Here is a 19375-nt window from a genome sequence, read left to right on the forward strand (position 1 = left end):
GTCTTCATTTGGATAGCAATACGTGTTGAAGGCATTCGAAGACCGGAGTCATGAGCCCTCAGTTTTCTCTCACGTGAAATTTCTACCAAGATAAGCTTTTCTTTTCTGTCCAAAGTCTACATTCCTTAAGTCTTTGAAAGCTGTAACTCCAGAAAGCTAAATCTACCAGGAACAAGACAACTGGGGCCTTATGACGACTTAATGTTCCAGACAGAGGAGAAGCAAAACAAAATAGTTAGAGGCAGTGTTGAGTAATTTCTTGTCCTCTTTGATACTGGCAGTCTGTGTGTTCTGTATCGCCCTCATTCCCTTTCTTCTTCTTTTCTCTCCAGAGAGATAAAGATCAAGTGTACCCACAGTAAACATTATTTGCTAGGGTAGAAACTGCCCTTTGATTGAAGTTACAGAAATCAAACACATCCCAGCCACCCTCTCCACTGTATGGGATTAGAAGGGATTCCTTCTTATGAGAAGTTAAAGAAAATTATTTTGCATTTCTCAGTCCTTTACCTTAAATCATCCAATGGGTGCTATTTAAAACTCCATTTGAAAAATATCTATACCATTAACTCTTTCATTTATTTTTGTGAGGTGTACATGCATGTATACATATATGCTTGTTCCTGTTCATGTATGTGAGTGGAGCCTCAGTTTTGGGAGAAGTCTTCTATTTTCTATTCACGTGAGAACACTAGGTTCACAGATGCACACTACAATAGCCAGTGTTACAAGGCGCCTGAGAATTAGAATTCAGGTCCACACACACACACATACACACACACACACAGCAAGCACTTTACCCCCATTAGGCCTCCTTCCCAGCTCTCTAATGATTCTTTTTAATACAACCATATGATGTAACTAGTACCCATTTTTCACAAGGCAGGAGTAGGATTCCTGCCTACATGTATATAGAAATTCTGATTGTGTTTTATATTTACCATGCTGGTCCTCAGCCAGTTAATAATAAAGAAGTATCATGGTAAATAATACAGAGACTTCTGTTAGGATAAAAGAATGAACTGAGGATGAAAGAATCCTTTCTGTGGACCATTAAAAATAGGAAAATCCACATCATCCAGTGTGCAATTTTACTTTTTAAGAAATGTAGGTAGGGCAGTTAAATGTGTGGCACATACCTTTAGTCCTAACACCCTGTGTATGACGTAAGACTCTGATACAGGTTTTCAGGAAGAAAGGAATGGCATGAAATGTAGAATCGTATTTTACCACTTCATTGTAGCCTCTGCACCCCTAGAACCAACTATAAACTCACCAAGGGTATTCTTCATAGACCTGTAGCGTTTCCAAGAAGAATGTAGCTTGTGCGATGGTCAGCCACCATTGCACGGTACTAACAGCATTCACATCTGCTATTTACTGAGTTTGTAAGGCATGTCTTAATGGTAGGTGTCCCGCGGATAGACAAATGGAGGTTCATTCTCCACTACTTTACAGTCCTAAGAACCAGCTGTTTAAGTCTCCTGTCTCCAAGGCCCATGTTCTTTCTACCAGAGCAAGAAGAATCATCTGGATTGTGAGCTGACACTCTGCCAATTCTGAAATTCAAAGAACAACAGTCAGGCCTTGGTATCTTCCGGTCACTGTTCACACTCCAGCCATCCAGCCTCATTCTCAAGAAACGTATCCATGGCACTGAACTACAGACAAAGAAGGTCAACGCTAGACTGCATTAATGGATAATTCTCAAACACTGAGTGAAGCTGTGAGATGGGAAGAAAGGCCTTGCCATCATATCCTAAGATTAATGGGGCCAGTCTCCTGGGCTGGACAGCAGCGGGGCTGACAGGAAGAAGGGACTGTAACACTGTCCTAATCATGGAAGCTGCTCTTCTGAAACTTGGAGGTAATAATATCTCTTTCCAAAGGAGACATGAATTTTTTGTTTCAACCAGAAAATACTGAGCTCTGAGCAATGCAGGGGTGCATAGCAGGATTATTGTGACCTCCTAGCATACATCATGAAAAACAAGTTCTGTTTCTCTGGCCTGGACAGTATGGAGACAGTCAACACAAATCATTTTCTCCTTTTAAGTCTTTGTTGCAGAAGTCATTAAAGAAGATACAGTAAAGTGTGATCAGCAATGCATTAGATTAAGACTGTGGTTTCATTCCCGACTAACAGACTCAAGGGTTAAGTCACTTTAATCACTTGGTTTTCATTCCTGTAAAACCAGTATATTAACTTAAATTTAGAAAAACAGACAGAGCCTTCATTATAGAGCATATTTCTTTAGAAGCCATGACCATGGATTATAATTTTGATGTTGGCCCAATCTACATATTTCATTACTAATAGTTATGAGTCCCATGTTTGGTCTTAACACAGTATCTACATCTTGCACTTCCTCCAGCACATGGTTCTTCCTTTTCCTCTGAGACAAGGAATAATCTTTCAGCTCCACCAGTTCTGTACTTTAGACCATGGAGACCATGTTCCAGCCTCTCTGCTACCCTATCTGACCTCACCACATCAGCTTAGCCCCATCTGCAGGTTCTCTGTCATCCCAATTCTCTGCCTGGGTGCAGACCACTAACATGCTGTCTCCTTGTCTCCTGAAGTTCTCCAGAACCACAGCCTCTTCAGGTCTGCTGTGAAACACAATCTGAGTGCATGGGGCCCTTTTTGCTTTTCAATAGTTCTTCTGTTCAATTTCCCAAACCAATAAATTCTATTCTTCATAAATCCCCAATTCCACTGGGAGCTCTCAGAAATGTATTATGTACCACAAAATCAGAGGGGGCATTGTTACTAAATATTATTTGCTAAATATTGTATTTCATCCTCTATGTTAACATTTTCTAAATGTTACTTCCTCCTAACTGCACTGTTGTCTCAAATTAAGTTTCTTTAGCCCTTCTACTGATGTTCACCTTTTCCTTCTCTCCTTTCAAGAGCCCTGGTGTTTGTATTTTTATGATCATCTTGGGTCTATTTTTACATCAACTGCAAGAGTGGTAACATCAGCAGTGCATGCATACAGTGTTCTTTCCTGATTATAGAACTAGTAAGGTTCAATACTGAAGGCCCCATACATACACCCTCAACTTCTCTTCTCCTAAGCTGCCATCTTCCTTCTGAAATGCTGCTTAGTCCTAGCACAATATTCAATGTATTTTCTTGGACCTATTATTCTTGACCGTTCTGGGGCACGTCAAAATTGAAATTTTTTCTGTTTCCAAAATTTTCTTCTTATCACTGTTCCCACCATTGGGAATGTCTTCCCATCTCTTCCACACACAGCAGGATGCCTGCACTATCACTGCTCCAAGTTTTCCTTCCTTCCACTCCGCCCACGCCCAGCCACTCACTCCCTCCCCTGCACCGTTCTGAGCACAGCACACCAAACTCACCTCTCCCATTTTTAAATCCTAGAACAAAGACTATCTAAAACCTGGCCCTATCCTATAAATGCTTAGGTTTGTGATTTTCCTTTTTTCCATTTCATTTTACATATTTTATATCTGTGAGACCTCACTTTTCAGACTATTCCCTGCTTCCCCCTACCTCCCTCCCTCTCTAAATTATGCTAAGTTCATCTACTTATAACATTTAATATCAACTCTTATCTACTAAATTTCATTAGTGGTTTTAACATTTGGTAAAGATGCTTCCTTTTCCTATATCCTGTAAAATAAAATTCATTTACTTCTGTGAACTCTAATTTCAGTATGTACATCTTCTTTTTAAGTCACTATTATCTCATTCCTTTACTGAAGTGACCCATGTGTTTACTTTATTGTTCTTAGATTTTAAATTTTTAAAAGACAAATATGATAAAGATTTAAAATTAGAATAATCTCTTTTATCAGGTTCCCACCACATTCCAGCATGGAAATCACTCCCCATTATTTTGAAATGATGAGCTAAACTGCCCAGTGAAATACTCATAGAGAAGCAGAGCCAAGAACTAGATTTATGCATGTCTGGATCTAAAGGCCACATTTTTACCCATTCTGTAGTATTTCTCAGCTTCTGCAGAAGTGGCAGATAATCACTGAATAAAACGTGCTCCTCTTAGGCTGGGGAGATGGTACCACCAGCTGACCACTTGCTAAGCAAATGTGAGGCTGAGTTCAGCTCTGCAGACCCATGGAAAGCCAGGTATAGTAGCAGACATTTGTAACTAGCATTCCTGTATAAAGATGAAGGGGAAAGATGGCCTCCAAAAGATAGCTTACAGGCCTACTCATTTTAACAGTGTGTCTGGCACACACTGGAGCAAAGAAGAAAGAGACCAAACAAGGTGGAAGACAAGACCTGCTGCCTACGGTCATCCTTGATCTCCACATGTGTGCTTTCACATGCCTGTACACAGACATACACATACATAAATAAAACGACGACTTAAAATCTTGTTCCTCTTAAGTCCTAACAGACTAGACAGTCTACTTATTTAGATTTCCTAGTTTCTGAAACTGCTTGAATAACACACCTGTGAGAAGAAAGAGGAAGAAAAAGAGGAAGAAGAGAGAAAAAAAAGAAGAAACAGCTTATACTTCAACTCGTAAAAGAATGAAAAGAGGGTAAAGCTTTTATACCTCATGATTAAAGAGCACATAAGATGCAAAGAAAAAGACAACTCGACCTCACCTGCATTAAGTAAGAGCGCAACTTTTGTCTCTTCCCGTCAAGCCATCAAGGCAAATGAGGCAATGAATCAAGGCCATCCAAAAGCCTTGCTTAGGGAATTTAAACCACTTTTAAACAAAGCCTCCAGTAATTCTGGTTTCTGATGGTTTGGCATCAATTTTGTGTAAACATTGTAACTGTACTTGGCAATTCAGTTTTACATATAAACATTATATGTGGCATACGCAGGTACTGATGCAAAGAAAATGGTAGCTGTTGCTTTCTACATGTAAGCAGCTAAAAACGGCTCGCCTCTGGGAGCAGTGTCATTACAGGGCCCAAATCCCATCACAACAAATACCTTTACAACAGAGATGTTTGTACAACAAGCCTTACCTTACAGCTTGTATATTTCAAGCAACATTTAATCCTAGACTCTGAGTTCGAAGTAATAGAAATTGACCCGTATTTCCAAAGGTAAGATTTGAATGATTTCATCTCTAACTCCTATCCATGGTACCATGAGTTGGAGTGGCATACAATCTAAACCCATGAGTACAAAAACTAAACACAAAGGCAGAAATGAAGCCATCAGTGCTTTTAAAGAGAGAAATACAGTCTTTTCACTTGGGGGTCATTTAGTTATGAAAATGAAGCCATGAAAGGAAGCAGATGATGCTTTCACCCCCTTTTAATCTCTCACTGAGAGACAAACTGAAGACTGATGAATAGTGTCCAGAGGGACTACTAGCTGAGAAAACTGGACTGCATTTCTTAACTTCTATGAGCCTCAGTATCTTCATCTGTAAAATGAGACTGGTGCTATCACCCTTCAAACTTTTGGTAAAAGTTAAGTGGAAACTTACATAAAGTTCTCAGTAGAGGGCCTGATATGTTGCAATGTACCCCAGAGTTCCTGTATTTGGTTTCTCTCCCTCAACAAGAGCTTGAGTTCAAGCTTCTTAATTACTCAGAAGAGCCAGTGAATAGAAATTGACAAAATATATAGTCTCAAACTCCGTCTGAATAAGGTAGTGCTCAAATGAACACATGGCTAAGCCATACATAGAATATACTTGATTGGGAGAAAGGTCTTGGGACCAATGTAAGAAACATACTCAGAAGATATAAAGCAAGCAATCAGGAATCATAGTAACAATTGACTTCTGAGTATCTGGCCAGCCACCCTTTTAGAAAAGGCCAATAAACTCAGGATCAGTGTCCCATGTTCCCAGGTGAGGATGCAGTGTGCCTGCTGCTATAACTAGGTTCTTTTGAGTTCTACTCTGAGTAATGGAAAGGGACTTGTCTGAAAACTAATTAATCCAGAACTATGCATTATGCTGTCTGTCTTATGTAGGATAGTATGAAAATATTACAATGAACTCCTAATTTGTATGGAAAACATCTAAATAGTCACACAAAGGTATCTAACATCACTCTGATTTGTGTTTTTACATTTTACTGATTTACATTTTAGATATTAAGAGTCTATATATCTAATTATAGGGGTTATTATTTGTAGACACAATATTCTAACCTTTTTAAAAACAGCCATAGTGTTTAATGGTATGTTTTCTTTTTTTCGGGGGGGGGGGGGACTACTTTACTAACAAAATATGAAGGTGGGTTTGTCTATCTTTACAAAGTTGGGGGCTTTTAAATTCCTTTACAAAGTTCCACAAAGCCCAGTAGACCTCAGCACCATAAAGAACAGGAAATGGTCCAGCATGTCACAGAATTGCTGAATATTAGTCTTAAATTTTTCTTACTCTTTTATTTTTAAAAGGTGCAGAAAAAGTATAAGGTAAGGTTCATGTGCCTAACTACAGAGCACACAAATCAGAAGATGCGCTCCCTCTTACAAGATGCACAAGAAATAAGACAACGAGCCGGACAGAAACAGCAAAGCCCAGAGGAAAGGAACTGTGAATCCACAGGAGAGGCCCTGAGAAGAGACCAAGAAAAGAATAAAATCACTAAAGCAAAAAGAAACAGGAACAGAAACCAGGTGGTAGCAGCAGAGGAGACATTTTAGATGCAGTCCATAGAGAGCTGACAATGTAGGACTTAGAAACACAGAAACATCAACCAATTTCTTGGCCTCTATTTTAATAATTACAACCTCCACCCAATCACCATTATATTAAAATGGAGGTAGTAATAAGCACCAAATTCTCACTTTACTCGTATCTCTGATAAGCCTTGAATATGTCTGAAGGTGTGTTAACGATCTCATGCCACTACGGCACTATCCCTTGTTCCAGCAGGCACAGTTCTCTTTATGATCTCTGTTGCCCCCCAAGAATGAGCATCTGTCTTCAAAGTGAACCCTTCTCTATCCCAACAGTGGCATCCCACTGTTTGCAGATCATTTGAGGGTCTCTATGGGCTATGGAAAAGTGTAATGTACATGAGAGATCATGAAAAGGTAGTATAGAAAGAGTTAGCTCCTGAAATGCAAGGCTAAGAAATACTGTTCCTTAAAGAAGCAGCAACTCCGCCCAGAGACTACAGTGCTTAGACTGTGACCTCATAGGGGCAAAGAGGAGACCATAAAACACTGGGAAGCATTCCTGCCCTCCTTGAGTCCCACCTGTCCCAGCAGGCGGGAAATTCTGGGAGGAGCCCTGAGGCGTAGCCTGAATACCAGGGCTGGCAGCACCAGCTGCTGTCAGCTTGCCCTCCCTTCCTCTTTGTTGCCCTCCCTCTTGCATACTGAAGGCTCTGTGATCTCTAGCCAGCCCAGATGTGCCCACCCCAGTCATTAAACCCACCCAGACACCTGAGTGACCCCTATCCCATGCGCCACATGCTTTCTGTACCTTTACTCTGGGGAGGGTTCTGACTCCGGTCCCGGAGGACGTTGATCTGGTAGACAGCTCCATAAGGCTCAAAAAGTTCTTTCAGCTCCTTTTCCGACCAGGACCTAGGGATCTGTCCGACAAACATCTTAATGGCATCTGGGTCTGGCTGGTCTGAATGATCCAAAGCTCCGTTCATCTTGTTGGCTGTGCCGTTACTGTCAAAAAACGGAACCAGGAGCCAGAGTTAGGGCTTCAGGGTGAAGGACAGGAAGAAAAAATAGTGGGGGTTGGGGATGAGGAGGCGGAAAGAGGAAGAGGAGCACAGGGGAAAGTGCCTAATGAGTCGTAGAAATTTGATGAACTAAAACAAAGCAGAGGCACCATGAGGTTGCTTCTCAGCAGCAGCGCGATGCTTTCACTGCATGCTGCTGCTGTTCAGCACTGACTCCAGAGCACAGGGCAGTGACGGCCGCCTGTCACCCAGGGCATGGGCATCTCAGAACCCGAGCTTCGGAGGCAGCTGCAAGTTAAGTGCAGGTCTCAATTGGCAAGGCTGCCATCAACACACCACAAATCGGCAGCATTATCAGTTCTGCACTGGCTATCCCTGGGAAAGAAAGGCAGAGCTGGATTTCTGCTGGCTTTCTCTCCCTCTCCCTCATTCCCCGCCCTTTTTTCAGAGGTTTTGGAAGAGAGGTGGTAATAATAAAGTCACATGGAAAGAAAATGAAACACTTGGCAGCCCATCAGATGACTAATGCAAGATGCTGGTGACGAATTTGCGGAGTGCGAGAGGCATCCATGTGTGCATCAAATTAGTACGTTGTTGCTGCTCAGAATGGAAAGCGCTCCAGCTATGCAGTTCGGTGCAGCTGATTGGTTGCTTGCACTAGAGAAAAGGGCCAGAGCTGGGGGGTGGGGGAGGGCCTCCCCTTTAAAAAGCACATTGTTTATGGGACCCAAGCACAAAGGGCTTAATTCAGAGAGGCAAAAGTGATCTCAGAATTGCTTGCTTTGTGTTGGGAAAAAAAATACAACACAAAAAGTTGAGTTCCCACTAAAGGACACTGAATATTTCAAATCTTTCACACTCCATAAATTGCTCTCTGTATATCTGACTTCCAGATGTTGCACTTAAGTTCTAAACAATCACACGTTTGGGAAAGAGAAGCAAAGGTCTGCTTTTTCTTCTCCTAGCTCCAGTAAATATTTGGCGCAGATACGAAGAACTAAAGCATAAGCGTTTATATGTCTTTATTCCTATCATTTCCCAGACCCAAATTTAGAGAGAATACTTGTTGCGAGCCCGATATGATGAAGTCTTTTTACTTTGGAGTTCCCCTCTGACAATAATAAAGTAAGCCAAGTATCTTTTCTTCATAACCCCCACCCAACACACTGTGTGCCCCATCCTCTCTGTAGAATGCTCACTGCTTCCGCATATGCCCTTCACAGTGCAGTTTGTCAGCCTGTGGCCATACGAAGCCCCTGACAAGGGCAAAGCCAGCAGCTCAGTAGCTGCAGCCTTGTAGGTGACCACTTCACTACTTCAGCAGCTCTGAAAGATGACACACTAAACTACAAATGGCAGGTGTGATTTCACTGTAGCCTCCGAGAAATACCAAAACTTTACTAGATAAAGATCTTAAACAGAAGTCCTTAGTTTGTTGCAAGAAACATACAAACAAAAAGAATACTTTAAAGCTGCTGCAGTTCTAAACTCACTAGAGCGACCCCACCCTCACCCCCCAAAGCATGCCTGCAATCTTTAGCATGGAAAAAATTGGGAGCTATGGAGGGCAGTTCCAGAACTTGAGGACAAACTAATATAGACTGAAAAGTTTGTCACATTCACACAGAAACACAACCTCCTAAAAGGTAAGAGCTTGGAGAATGGAAAAAAAATAAAACAAACAAACAAACAAAAACCTCAATTCAGATTAATTCAGAGAGGTAATGAGGTCAGGCCCCTCACTAGGTGCCTTGATCTCCACACCTCTATCACTGCCCATGTGACCACTTTGTGTTTTAATCATTGAAGTAAACAATTACTGTCTGAATGTGAAACATTTTAGAGCATTCTCTAATCAACCTTATTGTTATAAAAATGCTCTACTGAATAAAATATTGAATACAAAATCTTTTTTCAACAATCCAGGTATAATACAATGCTGTTTCTATTAGCCTAGACCATTATCTTACCCTATCTTATTTCCCATCACTGTGACTCAACAAACAGTTCAGCCTGTGGAGTTGTGATGGCACAGGGTGGAGTTGGCCTAGCTCTCTGCAGTAGAGGATGCAGTGTGTGCAGCACTTTGAAAGCTCAGAGTGTGGCAAGAATCACTTTTGGGACAGGAAGGACTCGTGGTTACTGCTGCTGACAACCAGCAAGATGAGGAGGAAGGCGCTGCTACAGGTCTGAGCTAACAGAAAGCGGAAGCTGGATGACGACCAATGCAGTACAAGAGTTAGGCCGCAGCACAGTTGTCTAATATCTAAACTTAGAGTTCTGGAGCAGGCAGTAAGCACTGTTCCTACTGCAAATGCTTTCCCAAACAACAGAAACTAAGAGTCAGAGGGGGAGGAAAGCTGCACAGAGGGATGAATGCCCACTCACTCGCTCGCTCGCTTCTTTGGTCTTCCTACGATAGAAAGCACTTACTTCACATGTCTCCCAGTCCCTCCTAGAAACCTTGGACCTCTTACCATTCAAAGGGATGCAGAGCAGTGGCAAATGCATGGCTCCGAGCCCAGACATCATCGCTTTCTAACTATGCTACTTTGAGCTTCAGATCCTTCATCTATAAAAGGGCAACAACAGATACCACCTCATAGAGGCACATGGCCCAGAATGTTCTACAAATCTTGTTGTTCTCACTATGTGTGTGCTTTTTTTTTTTTTTTTTTACATAATTACCACAAGTGACCATCATAAATCTATTTTTAGTGTTCTTTTAAACAGCAAATGTTCAGTATTTATAATGATTCATTTATTTTATTATTTATGAGTATAGCTGTCTTCAGACACACAAGAAAATGGTATTTCCCATTACAGAAGGTTGTGAGCCACCATGTGGCTGTTGGGAATTGAACTCAGTACCCATGGAAGAGCAGTCAGTCCTCTTAACCCCTGAGCCATTTCTCCAGCCCCATAAATCTATTTCTTAATTCAATTTTTGTGTAAATGCAAACATGACTCATATTCCTAGTGAAATAGCATTGCAGATATGCCGATACTATGCTATATACTTTACTTTTTAAAAATTGGCTTTGGCTCTTTTTGTTTGTTTTTCAGTCTTACTTTATAGACCTGGCTGCCTGGCCTGAACTGGATATGTAGAACAGCCTGACCTTGAACTCACAGAGATCCACTTCTCTCTGTTTAGCAAGAGCTGGGGTTTCACAGGTGATCAACCACATCTGGCAGTGTTCTACACTTTCAACTCTCAGACGGTCTTAAGAGAAAGTAGTACTTTTCAAATGCCAACATCCGAGAAATAAGTTCCCTTCCTAAGAATACCAGATTATGAACTATAGTTAGAATCCAAATCTATGCCCCAGGGCCCCAAAGTGCAAAGTATTTCTAATCCACCACGTGGCTAAACATTCTGTTCAGTATGGCTTGAGTAGAGTACAGACAGCTCAAAACAAATCAAAGACAAATTCTAAAGCAAGCCCTACTGGATTTCTTGAATCACACTCCCAAATAAAAACAGGAATGCTGGAAAAATTTACACATGCCACTCTTTTATCTGTGGGAAACATGCTGCAAAGCACCCAGCTTATGAGCCTTTAAAGGTGCTTTGAAACCCACATCTTCTCAGTTACCAATTACCACAAGATCACCATCTGTCTAGAGCTTTTCTTCTCTACTTCTACAGAGTCACTTGGATGAGGAGCTACCACACATCCTTTTACGTACTTTCTTGTTGGTCATTTTGCAAATGATCATTTGGAAGATGTATAATAATTCTGTATGTAATGAAATCCAGTCATATCTAGTATAAACTAAAACCACCACCAAACATTTACAATAAAAAATGTATTTGGGCTACTTATATGACTAACTCTCTTATTGTTACTTCATTTTGATAACAATTTTGTTTTAATACACCTTAATGAATTTTCCTTTGGACTCTGAGATCTTTTCTCTTGGCTGAAGAATATTTCTCTTGGCAATCTAGTGACTTCAGTTCTCATGTGGCTGTATAGAGACTTCTGAGTTAGCCAAAGTTCATGTGTTAGTCAGATTTTAAGTTAAGCTTTTGGGGGTTCTTGCCTGGAACATAGGTAGCCAAAGTACTCATCAAAGAGGATTATAGATACATATCCTCCCATCTCAACAAAACCCTCTTCTAAGAGCTTTGTCAGAAAAGAGTCTGATTGACTTTAGCAACTAGGACTAGCTTGCTTTTCTTCATTCCCTACCTTCCATGGAGCACTGAACAGTGCCTTTTATAGTGTAGAACTTTAGATTCAAATCCAAATAGTATTAATAGAGGGCCTACTCTCTGCCAGAAACCTTTGCCAAGTATCTGACACACAATACCATAAAGTTCCAGTTGGAATCATCTTTACTTCAGAAATGAAGCAAAGGCGGGCCACAGAAGTAAAGTGCCTTTTCCCAATGCAATACATGTAAGGAATCACACTGTAAAAATATGGACACAGTAGGATTTAAAAGCCAATTGTCTTTCCTTCTTGTTCCATGAACTAGACTTCTTCAGAGAATCCCTGAAGTAGTACTGTTTCATGAGGAGTCTGTGACCACTTGCAGACCTTGGACACAGACATGTACGTCTTTGGGCACCTTGCCTGAAAACTTCAACAAGACCCTGAATACCAATTTTGTTTTGCCCTTGGCAAAGAACCTACTCTAAGATTCCTCTAGGACAGGTGCCAAATGGAACGAGAGCATAAGTCAGAGAGCATGAGGCCAGGGGACACTGCTGGCATGAGTCTCAGAGTCAAGATGAAAAGTAACAATGCTGGGAGGGCAGGCGGGGCGAGTGCTCACACTTTGCTTCTAGCACGGCACTGACCTACTTCCCTACTCCATTTTCTAGTAAAAGAAATCAGATCAACAGAGAATATGCAAAACCATCTGTGCTTCCTCTGAGAAAGCTGAGTATCATTAAATAGAAGTGGCTCAATGTATTATTATTATTAACTTCAGGAAAAACATTTTATAAGGCCTAAAATTTTTCAAGTTTCCTTTTCAAGACTGAAAGGAACAGATTTCTGATTTTGTATTTTGTCCTGTATTTGTTTTCTATATTTTCATTATCTCCAAAAAAAAAAAACCCCAAACAAAAACAAAACAAAACAAAAACAAACCCCCTCAAAAGCCCAAAGCAACAAACTTACAAACTTACAAAACGGCTGTGATAAATCCCAAGTACCAAGCCTGAGGATACTGATCTTCTTCTTGTTAATAAATAATAATACTGTTCTTAACTTTTTATTTGCTGTTTACCTTACTGATTTTATTTCTGGGGATGATATGCATCAGTTCAATTCAAGACTATGCTGATCGAAATGATTCTACCTCTATTTCCCTCTCACCAGCACACTTCAGTAGGCTATGCAGTAGTTATATATATATGGACCATGACTAAGGAAACTACACAAACAAATTTTTATTAATTTTATTTAGGTAGCTCTAGAAAAAAACATGCCTCTTTTCATTCTTTTGAAATCTTGCTTAGAGTTAAGACTCACCTACACATATTATTCTGAGGGAACCATTTTGAAAATACTATTAAAGCTCAGTTGCATAACTCTAAGCAGATAATAGGCCAATGGAGCTGGCCTTGGCTCAACATCAATTTAACTGTGTGCCCTCAAGGAAAATCAAACAACTTCTCTCTACCTCACTCATCCCGCTTATAACCAAAGAGGACAAACAATTATTAACTTAGCTTTTATTAAAATACAAGATAAAATAACTATATGGCTATAATTTCTACAAAAAGGCTATAAGAAATACGAATTCATATAGATACGTGTATTAATGTTTAAAAATATGCTATCTCCAGTGTCCTTGGTTATGATTTGGATGCAGAGAATGACTTGCTGAAAAGGTAATTTACATAGTATGACCAGCTGCTTAAAACTTTGGTATGATTCCACATCCCGTGTCTAATTTAAACCCCAAAGCACATAGGCATCTACACACAGGCCAGAGAGTTGACAAGGTGCCGTGTACACTGTGGGGAGCAACACAGGCTTAGATGGAACTGTGAGTGGCCAACTGCCAAGGGTACAACCAAAGAACCATCTCTCTCAAAATGTCCCAGCGTTCTTCCTAATAAAATGAGCTGCAATCCCATCATTTTAGTCAGCTGACAAAGCCACTCTTTAAATGGGTTTAGGAATCATTTTCTAATGTCACTTGTACTTAAGGGATGGTGCACAAAAGACTAGGTTGTTTGGTCATCACACAAACTATGCAAGACAGAGCTGTATAAGGCAATAGGAGAAGAGAGGACTGGAAACTTGTCTGGTGCATTCAGAAGGCACAGGATGGGCACGTAACTCAGCAGTACTAAAAGTCTTCTACACTGTCCATCTGGGCGGTGCTGGTCATTTAATAAGAATATTATCGTCTCCACAGAATGGCAGGATGGCAACTGGAAGCCAGGAAAAAACACTATGTGGAGTCTCTAGAAGCCACACTACCTACACATGTCCTAACTGCAGCAAAGTTGTGGGTAGTTGAATGCTTTTATTAAGTTGAAAACTCTGGCTATCAATTACATCACCAATAAGATGCAACAATAATGATGCCCCTGTATTTACTTGGAAGATAGTGTTATCACTACCATGTTTAGCAAAACCTTTTGAATTATAGTCATGCCAATCACAAAATAAGGGCCTAGATTCTCTGGGGTGAGATGGCATTAGTATCAGCAACAAGAAAACTTCATGGAAGATTAACTTGAATAAATAATATTCAAAATATCTGAAGAAGATAGAACTTATTTTTCGATGATAAAATTTTAAGTAAATTTTCTTGTGTTGTTATGAAGAAAAATTCAAGGTTACTTTATGTACACATACATGTTATACTGCTTGTCCATAAGAGGTTTACAATAAAGGAGGAGAAAGAAATGTCATAAGAGTATGTATATAGTACAGATGGAAGATACCCAGAGGCCTGCCTGCTGCATGGCCCACCCACAGCAGGAACCACTCCAGTGTGGTAGAGAGCTGGGAGAGAAAATGAGTTAATGGGGTTGAGCACTATGAGGAGTGGTGGAGCCGGAGACACAAGAGTGGAGAGAAATAGCCTGAGCTAAGAAGCCTGTCCTGCCACCTGGGCTCATGGTGAAGTCCTGTCCTCTGCTGACACTAAGGGCCACATCTGAGTTAATGGCCATGCAGCAGCAGGGATCTGTGTCAATATCCATGGCTCATATTACTGCCAAAGGCCGTGGGGACATCCCTGGATGGGGCTGCCAGCTAGGACAATGCTGATATCCAAGTGCTGTGCAGAGCTGGCCCCAGGTGAAAAGCTGGCCTCCATATCTCTCCTGACAGCACAGTAGAGCTAGTCCTAGTAGGGTGGGTGTGGGTGAGCCGGCCCCAAGGGCATGAGAGCCAGAGAGTTGGCCCTACCTTTTGCCAGCCTGGACACTGAGTGAGCTAGCTGGGGCTGTGCTGAAGAGCTGGAGATGGTGGTGTGAGTGCTGAAAAGCTGTCAGACTGACTGACTCAGCTGCTACCCAGGTCCAGATCCAGGGCTTTGAGTTGGCCCATGGCACATCTATCCCATCTACCTGGACAAATGGAGGGGCTGGAGCAAGTCAAGTGGAAGCAACTTGGGATCTGCTGGATCTACATGACTCAGGACAGCAACAGGAATCTGAGGGGAGACCCAGTGGGGATTTCATATTGATGTAGCAGAAGCCAGAGGCCTTGAATCAGACCAACAACTCAGTGCAATGAACATTTGCAAGTAAAGGTGTGTGGACAAAAGGGTGTACTATGTGACACACTGTGACACAGTATAACTTCCACAATTAGACATGGGCTTTTTGGATTTTTGTTTTAATTTTTTGTTGACTTTGTTGTTTGTTTTTTTGGGTGGAGGAGGTTGCAAGGGCAGAGGTAAATATGGAGGAATGGGAAGATAGAGTGGGATTGGAGTGTATGATGTGAAATTCACAAAGGATCAGTAAAATGTTTTTAAAACGAGTGTGCAGGACATTATTATCTTTCACAATAATTTAGAAACAACACATTTGTTATGGATGTTTTTCTAAATCATTAGAGATAGTACTGGGTTGTATTTACTAAGTCACTAGAGGTAGTGCTGGGTTTGTGTGGTCAGAGATCTGAAAGCTATACCTCTGTTATCAGGGTAACAAGGAATTGTGACACACAGGGAACAGTTCCTCTTTAGAAAAGGTCACACCACACCAGTATGTGGACTCACCAAGTGAAAGGAAAGCCCTGATTACCTTATCTCCATTTGACTGCTAGTGAAAAGCCGAGAGCTGGAAAACCCCCACAAAGAAGTAAATTTGCTGCATGCAGGGGGTGCATGATGGCTGAACACACAATAACCCTTGCTGTGCAGGCAGCAGAGCATTGGCTGTAGCTGCCCTCACCTCAATGGAAATCTCCTTTCCTGCTGTGATTTGTCAGAAATTGTTTCCTGGACTTCGAGGCTCGAGCAGAAGGCATTTTCACTAGGCAGATAGGTGTTTCTGATGAATGTTTAGAAATGGCACCAGGGAAACAATCATTTCAAACAACAGATACAGAGGCCCTCACCTTTCCAGAGAGCAGACTCACACGGACACACCCTCTGTTGGACAGCCAACGCTTCCACCTTACAGGGGAGGAAATTCCCCAGGCTGCCAACTGAGAGTGTCCTCCCAGTTTGCCTTACTTGCTCATACCTGTGCCTGTGTACTATGGGCAAAGAACCAACCAAAATGGCTCCTTAGGAAGATTGAGAGGAGATTTGTTTGGCTATCAATAAATTAAAAATTAAGATTGTTTTGAAATGATGATAAATACTATTACGGGATATCAATGTGGGTTCATACTTCCCAAAATGAATACTGTTCTTTTTTTTTTTTTTGTTTGTTTTTTTGTTTTTTTTTGTTTTTTTTACTCTCTACCTCATTTATGTATAATCTAACTTAAAGTAACAAAATAAAATAAATGTTGCATAAAAGAGGGGGAAACAATATAGACATACTGTCTGGCATCCTACAGTCTAGGTTTTTGCCGCTGTTACTCTCAGGGAAAACAGTCCCTGCCTTAGCCACTACTGAAAACAGTGCTCGGTTAGTCATGTATAAGACAGCTACCAAGAAAGCCTAATGCAGACCCCTGCGCACATGCTAGCTATCGAAGTCTTAAGTCTGTTCTATGAAGAATCCAAATACCCTACAAGTTATTACTACACAGAGTCCTCTTAATTTCTTCTCATTCTTGTTTTAATTTTTATAAATTGTGTGTATATATGTGTATGTGGATGTGTGTATATATGTACATAGCATAGGTGTACTTCAATGGTGGGTGTGGAGGGTAGAGGTCTATGTTTAATGTTTTCCTCACTGTATTACTTTAACAATTAAATAAGTTTCATTCATTCATTCATTCATTTATTGATTTATATTGTAAGGTATATGTTCATATATGCATATATGTCAGTACAGGTGTCACAGTATGCCTGAGGATGTGAGGAGGTCAGAAGGTGACTTGAAGAGTTGCCTTTTCTCCTTTTTCTATGCAGATCCTAGGGATCAAATACAAGTCACCAGACTTTTCAACAAACACTGTTACCTAATGAGCCACCTGCTTGCTTCCCACTTTATTTCTGACATGGGATCTCCTACTGAATCTGGAATTCATTGGTTCAGCTAGGCTAGCTAGTCAGAGAGCTTCAGGGATGTGCTTGGTTCTGCCTCTCTGGTGCCACTGTTACAAATATGTGCTGCTGTACCTGGTGTGTGTGTGTGTGTGTGTGTGTGTGTGTGTGTGTGTACTGGAGCACTGGGGATCCAAGGTAAAGTCCTCATATTTGCTTGACAAGCACTTTACCAACTGAATCAGCTCTGTAGCTGCTTCTCATTCTAATTGTTAAAGACTTATTTATGTCAGACATAGGCTAAATATAATTGAGACAGCTGAAAAATATATAATTGATGTTATTTATGAGCAGAGGCACATATAAGAATCAAGATAAAAAGTGACTATCTTTAATAGAACAAAATGTATAGCCTGGTCGTTTAGTAAGGCAGTGACAAGTGACTAATATATTCAAGGCCAATGCTTACATTTAAACACACCAGAGCTGAAGGATGGTAAACTCTTTCTCTCACTTAGTTGACCATGAGACTACAATGAGTAGGAGAGGGAGAGAAGAGGTGAGGCAAAGTAGACTAAGGGAATGAGCCCCAGCACTTCGCAAGTGACACCATAGGTTGTGGGACACTAGGACAGAACTCTGGCAGAGATCCCTGGCTCTCTGGTGGTCACATGTGCTACTGGCTTTGTGAAAAGTATTTATCCTGGAGTCTATGATACAAAGCCATTCCTCTATCTATACTTCCCCTTCACACTCTGACAAGTTCTGGATAAAGTGCTCTCACCCACTAAGTCATCCCCAGCACCTCTACTAAGTTCCTTGCTCTACTGCATGGGTTACATTCCCCTGGGACATCTGATAGTCCTGATAAAAGGAAGTGTTTCACACTCAACAGGTATATGACACAGACTGAATGCTTGCTCTTGCTCCGACTTCTTCCATTCTCTGACCACTGAACACACAGAAACAATAATTAATTAAACCCCTACTTGGGTATAGTATAAAACTGTGAAATTTTTGATAACAGGGATGTCTTACTCAATTATAGCCTCAATAAATATTTATGTAGTGACTCTCATAATCAGAATGTTATTCTAGGCATTGAGGATAAACCTATTAGAAAAATGAGAATAAAATACTCTGAGAGGTTTTATCCTGGAGAGTGACATAAAGCAAGTAAAAAAATTGTTATCAGAAATATCACTTCAGTTGGGGAAGTAAGTCAGGGAGGCAGAGTATTGAATACAATTTTGACATTAATAAGATAGTCAGGGAGGGTTTCATCTAGAATTCTAATGTTATTCCAGTTTCTTTTCTGTACATCCTTCTATGAATGAAGTGACCTAACAGGGCAAGACGTCTTAAAGGTTGTAAATATTAAATGTTGTATGATTGCACCACCATGAAAACATGCTATCCCGTATAATACTGTTCAGTAAAATTGTAATAGCTGGCACTCTTAATCAATACCAAATAGAACATACTGATTTGAAAATGATATACCCATTCTTTTCAATAAGAAACTATCTTTAGTATCTTAAATGACCGATTAAAATGACTTAATATCTTGGTATTTAAATTACTCATTCTTAAAAATATGTACCATCATATCTAACTCCCTAAACAAACAGAAGTAATATGGGACTAAATGTGCTAAAACACAATAGCTTTTACACTGAGATGAATTTCTTTATATAAAAATTCCCCCAGATAATTTTTGAAACATTTCTTCATCTTTTGACATTACATCTGGCACAATGAATAGAGATGATCATGTGTTTATCTGTGTAAGTGCCTTTCCTAAACACAGCCAGATGGAGTCTTTCAGAATGAAATTAATTTTAAATTAATTCATCTGGACCTACTCCAGTTCCATGACTCTTTGCTTTGAGGCAATAGCCAAATCAATGTGAAGTCATGAACTTGAGAGAACCCAGGTTCCTTAACATCATGGGAAAAACTAGTATAACTATTGGTGTTGCCTCCGCCCTAACAGAAATTATTCCTATACCACCACAAGTTGGCAGATCTGGACTGAACAACACTGAACAGCAGCAAAATGAGCTAAACTTTTCTTTTGGTTTGAAATAAGATCATGACTAATAATACATTCAATATTCATAATGACTTGGGATGATTCCA

General features: G+C 40.5%; 1 protein-coding gene across 13 annotated transcripts in view; it reads right to left on the reverse strand.

The window, feature by feature from the left end:
* CELF2 (CUGBP Elav-like family member 2) overlaps positions 1 to 19375 on the reverse strand; it is a 291604-nt gene that overhangs the window by 150720 nt on the left and 121509 nt on the right. For all 13 annotated transcript variants that reach the window (XM_080918103.1, XM_080918108.1, XM_080918101.1 and 10 more), the window contains one exon: positions 7420 to 7616. In XM_080918103.1, the coding sequence (XP_080774229.1) occupies positions 7420 to 7616 (197 nt within the window). The remainder of the gene's footprint in view (positions 1 to 7419; positions 7617 to 19375) is intronic.

This window comes from Micromys minutus, assembly GCF_963924665.1.
Source record: "Micromys minutus genome assembly, chromosome: 6".
Lineage (NCBI taxonomy): Eukaryota > Metazoa > Chordata > Mammalia > Rodentia > Muridae > Micromys > Micromys minutus.